We start from the raw sequence: 14,328 nt of genomic DNA on the forward strand, positions 1-14,328 counted from the left end.
AAAAGTACAAAAAAAGTGTTCCTCATTTTTGGGTGGTGGGTCTGTTCAATCCTGCGAATACTTGGCCTCCACAGCTTCCTGTGAGAAAAGATTGCCCGGTTTCATCAATCTCTGTTTAAAGAAATTCCTCCTCAGCTTCCTTTTAAAAGTTCGCCCCTCAACCCTGAGGCCGTGTCCTCTGGTCTCAGAGTCTCCCACCACAGGAAACATCCTCTCAACACCCACTCTATCAATTCCTTTCACCGTTCGATCGGTTTCAGTGAGGCCACCCCTCAGGCCCAGAGCCATTGAAAGCTCTTCATGTGACATGCCATTCAATTCTGGAATAATTTCTGTGAACCTCCTTGAGCCCTTCTTCAGTTTCAGCGCATTGTTGGTCAGTTCAGGGGTTTAAACCTGCTTACAATGCTGCAAGTGAGGCCTCAACGGTGCGATATAAAGTTACCGAATCACATCCTTGCTTTTATATTCCAGTTCTCATGAAATGAATGCTAACACCTTCCTCATCAAACACTAAACCTGCATGTGAACCTTTAATGAATCTTCCCGAGGACTCCCAGGTCCCTTTGCAACCCTGTTTTTATTGTATTTTCTGTCCATCTGAATCTAATGAACACTTTCATTTCATCTCCCAAATAGCATGTGGATATAATTCCCAAACCTGCACCACATCTGCCATTTTTGTCCTTTCTCCCATTCTAAGTCCTTCCTTAGCCACTCTGCTTCATTTCCCTCCACCTGTCTTCAAATTGTCTGCAACTCTACAACAAAGCCATCAATACCATCACCCCGATCATTGACAATACGGTGAAAATGATAGCTCCGGAGAGAGACCCCTGTGGAACACCGCTTGTCACCGGCAGCCACATGATGGTCTAATCTCACATGACGGTCTGCGTGGGCTACGTGCCTGTTCCTATTCACGACTATTTCGTTTTTCTTCCAGCCACGTTGAGCTGTGCGAAACAAAGAGGGTCGAGCGAGCAAGTTTGAACCCAAGTTCAACAACGAAAATTATTTCACTGGGTTACAGTGAAACATCGACACGAGGGAGACTGATGGGAGAACCACATGAAGCGATCAAACTATGGGATCAATCAGCATTCAGCAAATAAGAAGCGACGTCACATTTCGGCGTATAGGAACATTGGAAAAGGGGGCTGAATCAGTGTCTCGGATGGATAAACATTCACTGTGCCAATTCACGCAGCAATCAGGAGTCAACTCAAGGTCTCAGCACCGTTCTCTATTTTATTGCATTTATTATTCAGCCATGAAGCGCGGAGTCGTCACTTTTGGCCTTTCAGCGACCGATGACAAACCCGATTAACAGAAGAGATTTACAAGGATGTTGCCTGGATTGGGGAAAATGCCTTATGGGAATAGGTTCAGTGAAATTTGCGTTTTATCCTTGGAGCGACGGAGGACAGAGGTGTGTAAGATAATGAGAGGCATTGATCGTGCAAAAGCCAGAGTCTTTTCCCCAGGGCTGAAATGGCGAACACGATGGGCATAGGTTTATTGTGCTCGGACGTAGGTACAAGGAGCTGTCAGGGGTACGTTTTTCACACAGAGAGTGATGGGTGCGTGGCGAGCGAAGGTCGATACAATGGGACTTTCAAGAGACTCTGAGATTGGTACGTAGAGCTCAGAACCATAAAGGGCTAAGCGGTAGGGTAATTCTTGGCACTCTCTGCAGTAGGTGACGTGTTGGGCAGAACGTTGCGGGCTGAAGGACCTGTAATGTTCTGTAGATTTCTATGTTCTATGTTCTGACGCTTACCTCATCACAGGACAACTGACAATGACCAATTAACCTTCCCGGAATTTGGATAATGAGATCTACAGATTTATTACAGATGACGCCGGACCTGATCTCCGAGCTCTGCTATGCTAACGCACCTGAGTTGAATAGGTTTAAGATATTTTGCTATATAGATCACACATTGCAGCACCTACACAACTGACCACGTGGTGAGAATAGAGTACGGACGGGATAGGGATTCGAACAGCGGTCACTTTATGGAAATGCCCTGACGCGCCAAAGCACCAGTCTGGGTTGACGCGAGAGAACTAAGCTGTTGTGATGGAAACGGGACAAAATCTTCTGTGATGTCTTTGTCGTGAGGCTGGGAAACGCGGAAGAGGTTTAATAGAGACCTGGAGAACGATTATAAAGAAAAAAAAATAAAGCCATTTTGAACTGGATTTATCCTCGGTGGTTGTCCTTTCTCTGTGCCAAATCACGTTCCAACCATCGGCTTCCGTTCACCAGTGACGTCAGCTGTGGAAACAATTCACAATTTATGTTGACTACGTCAGCAACCCGAAAGTGCGGCTGCTGGTGAGGGCAAATACGGGTGATGATTTCAGAATCTGTGTCTGACATTGTGACAATGCAACCGCAATTAATATTTCTCTATATCGCTATAGATCCAAGAAAATTGTTCATTTCAATATCAATATATCGCTGTGCGACGCCGCCTGACTCCAGTCTTGCACTGTTACTTGTCTCTAAACTTTTAATCTCAGGGTGACTATGACACGCTCACAACCATGGCCCTGCACGGCCCATAGACTTGAAATTAGTGAATACCTTTCCTTTACAAGTGACATTATGAGTTGGCAGCCCCAGATTTGGTTCACATACCTGTTCAGATCACTGTAAACAGATTGATACTCCAGGATAAGTCCCTGTTAACGCGAGGAGATCAGCAGGATTAGCAAAAAATATGATCAAAAACATTTTTGTAACAGAGGAGAATTAGCAGAACATTCAAAAGATCCTGCGCATTCTTAGCAATTCGCGTCTGAAAGAAACACGGAGCAGCAAGGCCATGATGAAAGGAGGATCAGAGGCAGAGTTATAGGTCTTCCCATGGTTCATCTTTCAATGAGGTCACCCTGTCATTCTACAAAACTGCAGTCCGCAGAGGAATCAGTCATTAAATTATCCTCAAGCTAACAGGCGTATTAGCTCCTGTCATTTGCTTCCCTTTCTTCAAGAAGAGCGGAGTGATGTTTACAAATTTCCATTCCTCCGAAACAATCCTATAATGGTATGAGTACTAATTCCTCTACTACCACTTCAGCTGCCTATTTCAGACCCCTGACGTGCAGTTACTCTCATCCATTCAGCCCAGGTTATTTATCCACCTTCCAGATTGCCTAGCATTTTCTGTTTATTATAGTGGCTGCAACCACTTCCGTGTCCTGGCACTGTCATACTGATGGTGCCCTCAACAGTGAAGGCGAACACGTGATACTTAATGAGTTCCTCCGCCATTTCTGCCTCCCCCCGTTACTGAAACTTCGACATTCTCGCTGTCGGGAGACTCACTTCAGGTTCTGAAGTGGAAACAACTACTTCCAAAAGGGATTGACGCAAATGTTTCCCTTACCGTGTAAGTGGAGTCTCCATTCTGCGCATTGTTCCTTGCACCCTGGAAAGAGAAGATTACGTGTTATTTTTGAGACGTTCAAACAAGTTCACAGCAATTGTATTCTGACTCTCCGCCGATAAACCCGGGAGTATCAATGTACCACATTAGTTAGTGCTTGGGGCAATATTGCCTCGTTCACCGTTCGATGCACCGCGTGTTTCTGATTCAGTGTGAGTGCAATATATATTGTCTCTGACATCAGGAATGATTCTGAATGTCATGAAACCATTCGGCAATATTCAGTCACACAGGAGCATGATGAATATTATCTGAGGAGTGATTCGCTTTCAGACCCATTCCTCTTGAGACACAAGTCTGAATCAGAACTTGTACGTGGCGGCCTCGCGGCCTCAGGATGTTTCTCTTCAACGCTCACAGAGATCGCTCTTGACCACAGACAGAAATGTGCAAACCTGACCATGGATTGTGTGTGTGTGTGTGTGTGTGTGTGTGTGTGTGTGTGTGTGTGTGTGTGTGTGTGTGTGTGTGTGTGTGAGAGAGTGTGTGTGTGTGTGTGTGTGTGTGTGTGTGTGTGTGTGTGCGTGCGTGCGTGCGTGCGTGAGTGTGTGTGTGTGTGTGTGTGTGTGTGTTTGTGTGGAGTTACTCACATTGATCGGACATTTTAAAAGACTCTCATGAAATAAATTACAGCAAGGGTAAGATATGATTTTGCATCACTCAGGAGTTATGGATTCTGGGAAATTCTGGGGAAATTCTGCAGGTGCTGGAAGCTCACACACAAAATGCCGAAGGGACTCAGAGTGTCGGGCAGCATTAATGGAATTCATTAATCCGTTCACGTTTTGTGCAGAGACACTTCTACTGGGCTGGGAAGAAGGCAGGAAGACGCCTGGACAAAATGGTGGCCAGGGGAATGAGGACTGGCTGGGAGGTGAGGCCTGATGAGTGGGAAAGGGGGAAAGGCTGAAGGAAAAGTAAAACGTAGAAACATAGAAAACCTACAGCACAATACAGGCCCTTCCTCCAACAAAGTTGTGCTATACATAACCCTACTTTAGAAATTACTAGGCTTAACTATATCCCTCTATTTTACTCAGCTCCATGTACCTATCCAACAGCCTCTTAAAAGACCCTATCGTATCCGCCTCCACCTCCGTTGCCGGCAGCCCATTCCACGCACTCACCACTCTTTGAGTAAAAAGACTTACCCCTGACATCTCCTCTGTACCTACTCCCCAGCACCTTAAACCTGTTTCCCCTCGTGCTTGCCCTGTGAAAAAGCCTCTGACCATCCACACGATCAATGCCTGTCAACATCTTGTACGCCTCTATCAGCTCTCCTTTCATCCTCCTTCTCTCCAAGGAGAAAAGGCCGAGTTCACTCGAACTATTCCCATATGGCATGCTCCCCAATCCAGGCAACATCCTTGTAAGTCTCCTCTGCACACCTTCTATGGCTTCCACGTCCTTCCTGTAGTGAGGTGACCAGAACTGAGCACAGTACTCCAAGTGTCCTTACCAGGGTCCTAAAGAGCTGCAACATTACCTCTCGGCTCCTAAACTGAATCCCACGATCGATGAAGGTCAATATACCATACGCATTCTTAACCACAGTGATCCGATTGCAGAATCGAGTGTACCACAGGGGAAGGGGAAGAAGGAGGGTCACCGGAGGGAGTTGATGGGCAGGTGAGGAGAAGAGGTAAGAGGCCGGAGTGGAAAATAGAAGAAGAGAGAAGTGAACAGAAATACTGGTGGGATCAGGTCGATGTTCATGCCATCAGGTTTGGGTCTACCTTGCGGAATATAATGTGTTGTTTCTCAATTAACGGAAAATAAGATCCGGGATCGATCATCCAGGATGGTGTTAAATGCCCAATCTGTGCCGCAGGGCCCGATGGACGCTACCCATCACATTACTGATGTTCTTATCTTCTCTTTGCAGAGAAATGACTGAGATCACGGACATAATCCAAACATCCAACCTGTTCATCCATTTGGACATTTTCATAATATTGCGATGAGTTTACGGTCTTTGTATCGAAGGCGCCTGAGGAAACAAAACAGATATGGCACAAGGGTGCAGAGCGTCACGAGGCTTTGTTGAACACAGCAGACGTCAAACCGGTCCAGAAGAAAAAGCCATTGATAGCATGAGCTCCCTTCCCTCCAATCGCCAGAACCAGGAATTGAGGGCCGATATTGATCAATATGAAGAGAATTTAAGTTGCATGAACTACCATCCCATTACTTCGCTGATATTGTAATCTTCAGCAGAAGTTTTCAGCTAAAATAATTGGAAAACCCAACGGCAAAAGTCGCATCATCCGTGACCATTCACTCGGATGAAACCTCGAGCTTCAGTGGACTATGAGCTCCCAAATTAAAATCAAATGTTAAGATTCCCCTGGACTCAGTATTAGAACAGTTGAAACGGAGTTCACTCACTTTTCCTTCCGGGATTCCTGCTCTTGCCATATTTAGATTTCGGTGGATATTTGATGCTGAATAAACTGAAACAAAGGACAAGAAAATAATTCGTCAGGAACTTATTTTCCTGCGCTGATGCACCGAATGAGAATGGCCCCTATAATTCCATTCGATTCTCTCCAGATATCCCTTAATAACGTTTTGTTTATCGGATGCCCTGTACCAGTCCAGCTCGATAGCATCGACAGATGGGTTAAGTAGACAAAAATGCTTTGGCCTTTTTGACAGATAATGCTGTTCACACACATATTGCTGAACGCAAACCTCTTTCAGACAAATTTCGGACAGACAACTTCGCCGTGAAGGCGGAATGCTGATTCTGTCCACAGATGGACCCTGATCTCAGCTAAGGTCGTTTCTGCCGAAATTCACATTCAATCATTAAAGGTAGGAACGGAATTCGTAGAGATATGCGTTTACCCGCCAGCTTTTCTTGCGAACAGCCATCCACTGAATCCTCCAACCAGGCCCATGATAAGTAAACCAAATATAATGCCCACGATCGCGCCAGCCCGGAAGGTACAGTTTTCATCTGTTTTTGGTGATGACACAGAAAACAAGCATATATTTTACATGGCGAAAACTCAACTTTATAAAGAAATGATAATTGATCCAGGCTTCTGGTCGCTGGTCTCGATATTGAATAAATTTAAATCAATTATTATTTTATTCTGGTAGGCCATTTAGAAGGAGGAGTGAAGGTAGGGCGTGAGGAGAGCGTGAGAAGGAAATGGTGTGGATCTTTGATCATCGGGTTTACATGAACGAATGAGAGACACATTCACTCACCTTGTGCGCTAATTACACCTTGTAAGATAACTGGTCCTGTTGATTACGCCGTTATTAATCGGACATGTATAATTCCCAACGTCAACCGAGCTCACTGACACAAGGGTGAGTTCCTGCCCTGTCTGCGGGAGATTGTTCCCGTTGTACCATGCATATATACCCCAGGGGACTGACAGAGCAAAGCAAGCTAATGTCAGGTTTGACACAATATTGGACACAACTGGACGCTCCGGTTCAATTCTGAACTTCTCTGATCCATTTATAAAATTTAAAAAAAGTGTTGATTAGAGTAAAATCCTGGTGGATCCGGGATATTATGACCTTCTGTCTTCATTGAAAAGATGAGAGCAAATGTTGTTAAGTGTAATATCTGATACAAATGAACGCGGTTGACTAACTGTGTACTTACAGTAAACTTGCACGTTGGTCTCTCCAGCGCCACTGCTGAATGAGTTGCTGGCGATGCACTTGTACGTCCCTCGGTCGTTTCTGTTAGCTCTGATTATAGTCAGTTTCGCCTTGTCGGGAGATGTGAATATTCTGCCGTTTTCCTGAATGGGTTGGTTATCCTTGAACCATGTCCGTGTCTGAACAGTGCCCGACGCGTGACAGCTGAGTGCGATGGTATCGGGGTCTTCCAGGGGAGTGGGATCACTGACCACCACAGTAACCCCAGTCACTGTCTCTGTAAATACAATTTAAATGCAAATAGATTTACACGGGTTTTTATCTACATCACGAACATACTATTTGGATGCTGCCAACTCAATATCGTCGGCATTCCCAGTTCTTATCCCTATGTGTTTCGATATCACGTCGGTATCCAGCTTGAACTAAACGCCGGCACTGAGTTTAAAGTTTTACTGCTGTTACCCAAGGGGACGGTGAGCAACCTATTCCCGTTTCAGATGTTCCTCAATGCTTGGACTTTCCCGCAGTGAGAATATACATTATCCATCAAAGCAGACTAATACAGAACTGCACTTGGCTACAGTTTAATTGTCCCGTGGACCATGTGAAATAAAAAAACCCGTGCCCCCTGCTGTTGAAGCCAAAAGTAGAGTGACTTTTTATTTAATATGTGGCTGAGCGAAGGGCGCTGAGTAGGCTACGGTCAATTATGGATAACTCTGAACATCCTCTACATAGCACCATCCAGAGACAGAGAAGCAGTTTCAGCGACAGGTTGCTATCGATGCAATGCTCCTCAGACAGGATGAAGAGGTCAATACTCCCCAATGCCATTAGGCTTTGCAATTCAACCGCCAGGACTTAAGAACTTTTTAAAAGCTATTATTAATGCTTTTTGAGAGGGTGATTTTAGATGCATATCATATTTTTACTGAGTTAAGTATTGTATGTAATTAGTTTTGCTACAACAAGTGTATGGGACATTGGAAAAAAAGTTGAATTTCCCCATGGGGATGAATAAAGTATCTATCTATCTATCTATCTAAGGGGTTTGCGGAGGAGGGAGGGCATAGGAATTATGATCATGGGTTCCTCCCGGGAAGTTGCGACCTGTAGAGAAGGGACGGGTTGCTCCTGAACTGGGGAGGGATAAACATTCCTGTGGGAAGGCTTCTTGTTGCTGCACGATTGGTTCCTAAGTGGAGTTGCATTTGGAAGGGAACCAGATTGACAGAAGGATCCGTGGAGATCTGGCGGAGCCAGATTTCGGCAAGACGTCGGCTCCTCCGGATTGGCTGTTGTGCAACGAGCCGAAATTGATCAGAGAACTTATGGGAAAAAGAATGTTGGGTTGAGTGATCATAATATGATCGACTTCATCCTGAAATGTGAGAAGGAGAAGCTGAAGAGTCAGATGACCCAGTGTTACAGTGGGTTAAAAGGAGTTAGGGAAGCACAGGAGACGGGTTGGCCAGATTTAATTGAAAAATAACACTGGCGGGGGATGACGGCAGAGGAGGAAGAAATGTTCTAAAGGAGAGCTGACATAACCGTGGCGAAGAGGAGAAGTCAAAGCCAACATGAAGGTCAAAAAAAGGGTATATAATGGAACAATCATTAATGGGAAGTCAGATGATTGGGAGGTTGGATAAAATAAGAAAAGGCAACTAAAAAGTCGTTTAGAAGGTAGAGGCGAATGCGAACGCACTCCAGCCAATAATATTAATGAAGATCGGCAAAGTATCTCAACGTACATCAAGTGTGAAACGAGAAGCAAGAGTGGATATCGGGCCGTTCAAAAACGATAGTGGAGAGGTAGTACTGGGGAACAAGGAACTGGCGGACAAACTGCATCAGCCCTCAGCTGGAACATACTGATGATATGTTGGATGTTTCAGGTATCAGGGGTCATGCAACGTCAGCATTCATTGCAAGGGTACTAGAATATAAAAGGAAGGATGTAATGCTGAAACTTGATAAAGCACTGGTGAGGCCTCACTTGGAGTATTGTGATGCATTTTAGGACCCTTGTCGTTGAGAGAGAATGTGATTAAACTGAAGGGGTTTCCAAGGAAGTTCGCAAAAATGATCCCAGGATAGAACGGCTTTACGGGAGAAGAGGGTTTGATGGCTCTGGGCCTCTACCCACTGGGGTTCAGAAGAATGTGGGGAGACCTCATGGAAACCTATCGAACTGTGAAAGGCCTTGTTGGAGTGGATGTGGAAAAGATGATTCTCATGGCGGGAGAGTCTAATCCCAGAAGGCACAACCTGTGCATAGAGTGGTATCCTTTCAGAAACCAAGGCGAAAGTGAATCTATTTCGACAGAGCGTGATGAATCTGCGAATTATGTTCCACAGGCAGCTGTAGAGGGCGTATCGTTATGTAAGTTTAAAGCCGAGGATGATAGATTTTCGATTGGTCAGGACGTGAGGAATATGCGGAAACGGCTGTGATTGGGACTGAGAGGAATATTGGATCAGCCATGATGAAATGGCGGAGCGGACTCCATTGGCTACATGGTCTAAATCTCCTTCCAATGCTTACGTCCTTCTGGTCTTAACTGCAGCAAGTAAACATTTGTAATTTAATCAGCAAGCCAGAACAATTCCAATTTTCATCTTCATCAATACTCTTATTCATCAATATGCAACGTTGTGGATTGACATTGTTAGTCAGTATTCTAATCGGGTTCAGGCATTTAGTTGGATTACATGGGCCAGTCTGCACCAACACTATTAATTGTAGGACCTCAGCAAAGGGAAGAACGGACTACCTAACGAACACAATGATTTCCGTGGTTGAGGCATTGATCCTTTTTGTAACCCTGTTAGAGGCCTCACAAGTATACTTTCCCGTGTATCTCACAGAGATGCTGTCGAGGATGACCTCCTGTCCACTTTGTAGGGAGGCACCATTCAGTTTCCAATTCAATTCAGCATCTGGGCGGGACTCTGTGAAACATGTTAACCTGAGGGAGCTTCCGGCAACGTGAAAAGAAGAGTCCGGTTGAATGATGATATATGGACGATCCGGTCCGTCTAAAACAAACGGACAAAAGAGATTGCAACAAATTACACAGGAAATGCAACAGAGTTCCTCAGCGGAAGAGGAAGAACAGCCCACTACCAGAGAAAGCGCTCCTACACACCGGCGAATGCATCCGTCTGGAAGCCACGCGCGGGAAAGTGGAGAGTCGGAACACTGTGTCAGATTATCCACGTCTTATGAAACTATGAATTGCACAGTTACCTCATATCGCAAAACCCGTCTCCTCCTCCAACCTGAATACAATGCACGCCAGTCATAAGTGTATCGCTTTGTATAACTTCCCTATGTGTGTGTATTGTGGTAAAGAGTTCAGGAAAACTTTCCAAACGAAATACCCAGCGTCTCTCTGCGGGGATAGGTAAGGCAACTCGGAGTGCAGATTGAATAACTCATGTAATCAGGGTTCGGGCCGTATGTCATGTGGGCCCACACTATACTGTCAAGTCACTGACCACCTGTGCAATTATAGGGACACTCCAGTTTACAGCGTGTTATGGTAAGACGCGTTTTCAGTTCCAATATTCTAGGTTTAGTCTCTATCAGTGAGGACCGGTGGCAGTAACACCACTGCAGATTGTGATTTTCATCCAGATCTAACAGCTGTAGCTTCCCGCTTCCACATGCGCACTGAAGGAAGATATCCCCACCTCGTCGTAGCTATGGACATTTGCCAGAAGGGTTGTGGGGCTGATAAGGACTGTGAGCGTTTTACACTCTGAACTTCCCCTGTCCCTTCCGGTGAACGGAATTGTTATCAAAGTCCCTAAAAGGCCTTACACAGCGCCGGAGATCCAATGGTCCATTTGTCTTCACTGTACCAAGTTCAGATCAGTTTTCATTGAGTTGAAAAAGTATCAAACCAGAATAAGAGCTTTGAAGAGATAATTTGGATATGAATGAATAGAACTGAAGTGATACTCAGAGCTCAGCAGAGTCAAATCCAGATTTAATGAACATCACAATTGCCTTTGAACTGTGGGCATTGGAATTGTTGAAAATGGATTGTTTTGTGTGAAGACCCATGCCGGCCAGACCCGGCTATCCCGCTCCTTTCTTTCACCTGAACTACAGAAGTGAACCGACACAGTGGTAGTTTAACCGCCACCGAAGTAGTTACGAGGAATGTTGACGAGGGTAAGGCAGTGGATGTAGTCTATATGGACTTCAGCAAGGCCTTTGACAAAGTTCCACATGGAAGGTTAGTTAAGAAGGTTCAGTCGTTAGGTATTAGTGCTGGAGTAATAAAATGGATTCAACAGTGGCTAGATGGGAGATGCCAGAGAGTAGTGGTGGATAATTGTTTATCGGGATGGAGGCCGGTGACTAGCGGGGTGCCTCAGGGATCTGTTTTGGGCCCAATGTTGTTTGTAATATACATAAATGATCTGGATGATGGGGTGGTAAATTGGATTAGTAAGTATGCTGATGATACTAAGGTAGGAGGTGTTGTGGATAATGAGGTGGTTTTTCAAAGCTTGCAGGGAGATTTATGCCGGTTAGAAGAATGGGCTGAACGTTGGCAGATGGAGTTTAATGCTGAGAAGTGTGAGGTTCTACATTTTGGCAGGAATAATCCAAATAGAACATACAGGGTAAATGGTAGGGCATTGAGGAATGCAGTGGAACAGAGAGATCTAGGAATAACAGTGCATAGTTCCCTGAAGGTGGAGTCTCATGTAGATAGGGTGGTGAAGAAGGCTTTTGGAACGCTGGCCTTTATAAATCAGAGCATTGAGTACAGAAGTTGGGATGTAATGTTAAAATTGTACAAGGCATTGGTAAGGCCAAATTTGGAATATTGTGTACAGTTCTGGTCACCGAATTATAGGAAAGATATCAATAAATTAGAGAGAGTGCAGAGACGATTTACTAGGATGTTACCAGGGTTTCAGCACTTAAGTTACAGAGAAAGGTTGAACAAGTTAGGTCTCTATTCATTGGAGCGTAGAAGGTTGAGGGGGGATTTGATCGAGGTATTTAAAATGTTGAGAGGGATAGATAGAGTTGACGTGAATAGGCTGTTTCCATTGAGAGTAGGGGAGATTCAAACGAGAGGACATGATTTGAGAGTTAGGGGGCAAAAGTTTAAGGGAAACACGAGGGGGTATTTCTTTACTCAGAGAGTGATAGCTGTGTGGAATGAGCTTCCTGTAGAAGTAGTAGAGGCCAGATCAGTTGTGTCATTTAAGGTAAAATTGGATAGGTATATGGATAGGAAAGGAGTGGAGGGTTATGGGCTGAGTGCGGGTAGGTGGGACTAGGTGAGATTAAGAGTTCGGCACGGACTAGGAGGGCCGGAATGGCCTGTTTCCGTGCTGTGATTGTTATATGGTTATATGTTATATGGTTATATGGTAATGTGACTCGGATTTGAAATCTAAAATTTTAATTTTAATTCCCCAGCGTCCGAGATAGACCTGGATCCGTCTCCTAACTAACCGTTCAGTTGTCCCAGTGTTAGTCGATAGTGGTTAATACCTCAGGCAACGATCACTAATGTATTCACACACTCCCGGAACCCCGTATCTCGCAGGAACTGTGATGTTATATGTAACTACCGGAGACTCGGGACACTCACAGTTGACATGAAGAGAAAACGGAGAGCTTGTGATTTCGTTAATCACGTTGCTTGCTCTACAGGTGAATCGTCCGTCTGTCCGTAGCACTCCAGAAACAGTGAGTGTGCTGTTATCTTCATTCAGAACAATCCTGCCCCCAGGAATTATCTTGCTATTCTTCTCAAGCCACAGGTAAGAGACATCCGTGCCTGTTGCGGAGCAGGTTAGCGTGACGGTGTCGCTGTACTCAATCAGTCTGGTGGCATTAGATGTAACAATGACATTGGAAACACGTTCTGTTAAAACATAGGGGATTGATTAGTGCACGACACAAGAATAGAATCTGCAGGTTTATGAATTCCGTTACGAATCTGAAAATGAAATCAATCATTTATTATTCCATGAAAAGTAGACATTAAGAAGTTATTCAATTTGATGGACATGAGGTTTTTAGATGGACGTGACAGGGTTCGGGGAAAATTGCGAAGGTTGGAGGTTGGCTAACTGTGTTCCATTCATCGCGACCAGTGGGAAGCGCAAGCATACACGGTACAGGAACCGTGGTGTACAAAGGCCGTTGTAAATAGAGTCAAGAAGAAAAAAAGAGGTCAGAAAAGGTTCAAAAAACAGGGCAATGATAGAGATCTAGAAACTGAAAGGTAAGCAGGAAAGAGCTTAAGAATGAAATTAGGAGCGCCAGAAGTGGCCATGAGAAGGCCTTGCCAGACAGGATTAGGGAAACCCCAAAGCATTCTACAAGTATGTGAAGAGCAAGAGGATAAGAAGTGAGAGAATGGAACCAATCAAGTGAGACAGTACAAAAAGGTGTATGGGATCGGAAGAGGTACTTAATGAAAACTTTGCTTCCGTATTCACTACGGTTAAAGATCTTGGCGAATGACCTGCAGCGGACTGAAAACCCTTTGCCGATAGATATTAGGCAATAGGATGTACTGGAGATTTTAGATATCATTAAGTTGGATAAGTCACCTGGACCGGAAGGGATGCATCCCAGGTAACGGTGGGAGGCGAGGGAGGAGATTGCTGAGCCTCTAGCTGTGAAGTTTGCATCATCAATGAGGACGGGAGAGATTCCGGAAGATTGGGGGGTTGCGGATGTTGCTCTCGTATTCAAGAAAGGGAGTAGAGATAGCCCAAGGAAATTATAGACCAGTGAGTCTTATCAGCTTGATTGAATATTTTGAGGATCTGACGAAACACATTGATGAAGGTAGAGCCGTAGATGTAGAATGTATGGATTTTTGAGCAGGGTATTTGATAAGGTAGCCCATGCAAGACTTACATAGAAAGTAAGAAGGTGCATTGGTCTTCATCAACCGTCGGACTGAGTTTTACAGCTGAATGTAATGTTGCAGCTAGAAAGGACACTGGTGAGACCCCACTCGGAGTATGGCGCTCATTTCTGGCCGCCTCACTACAAGAAGAACGTGGAAACCATAAAAAGGGTGCAGAGGAGATTTACAAGGATGTTGCCTGGATTGCGGAGCGTGTCTTAAGAGAATAGTTTGAGTGTACTCGACCTGTTCGCCTTGGAGTGACGGAGGATGGGAGGTGACCTGATAGAGGTGTTTAAGATGATGAGAGGCATTGATCGGGTTGATCG

General features: G+C 44.9%; 1 protein-coding gene across 1 annotated transcript in view; it reads right to left on the minus strand.

The window, feature by feature from the left end:
• Nucleotides 1-1,259: 1,259 nt before the first annotated feature.
• Nucleotides 1,260-14,328, minus strand: part of LOC140721623 (cell adhesion molecule CEACAM5-like) — a 29,655-nt gene continuing 16,586 nt past the window's right edge. Inside the window, exons 5-14 of the mRNA XM_073036435.1 lie at nt 12,725-13,000; nt 9,877-10,136; nt 8,281-8,389; nt 7,093-7,368; nt 6,315-6,426; nt 5,853-5,917; nt 5,390-5,454; nt 3,402-3,443; nt 2,651-2,694; nt 1,260-2,284 (exon numbers count right to left, since the gene is read on the minus strand). Coding sequence (XP_072892536.1) covers nt 2,281-2,284; nt 2,651-2,694; nt 3,402-3,443; nt 5,390-5,454; nt 5,853-5,917; nt 6,315-6,426; nt 7,093-7,368; nt 8,281-8,389; nt 9,877-10,136; nt 12,725-13,000 — 1,253 coding nt within the window. The 3' untranslated portion in view covers nt 1,260-2,280. The remainder of the gene's footprint in view (nt 2,285-2,650; nt 2,695-3,401; nt 3,444-5,389; nt 5,455-5,852; nt 5,918-6,314; nt 6,427-7,092; nt 7,369-8,280; nt 8,390-9,876; nt 10,137-12,724; nt 13,001-14,328) is intronic.

Source organism: Hemitrygon akajei, unplaced genomic scaffold (assembly GCF_048418815.1).
Source record: "Hemitrygon akajei unplaced genomic scaffold, sHemAka1.3 Scf000058, whole genome shotgun sequence".
Classification (NCBI taxonomy): domain Eukaryota; kingdom Metazoa; phylum Chordata; class Chondrichthyes; order Myliobatiformes; family Dasyatidae; genus Hemitrygon; species Hemitrygon akajei.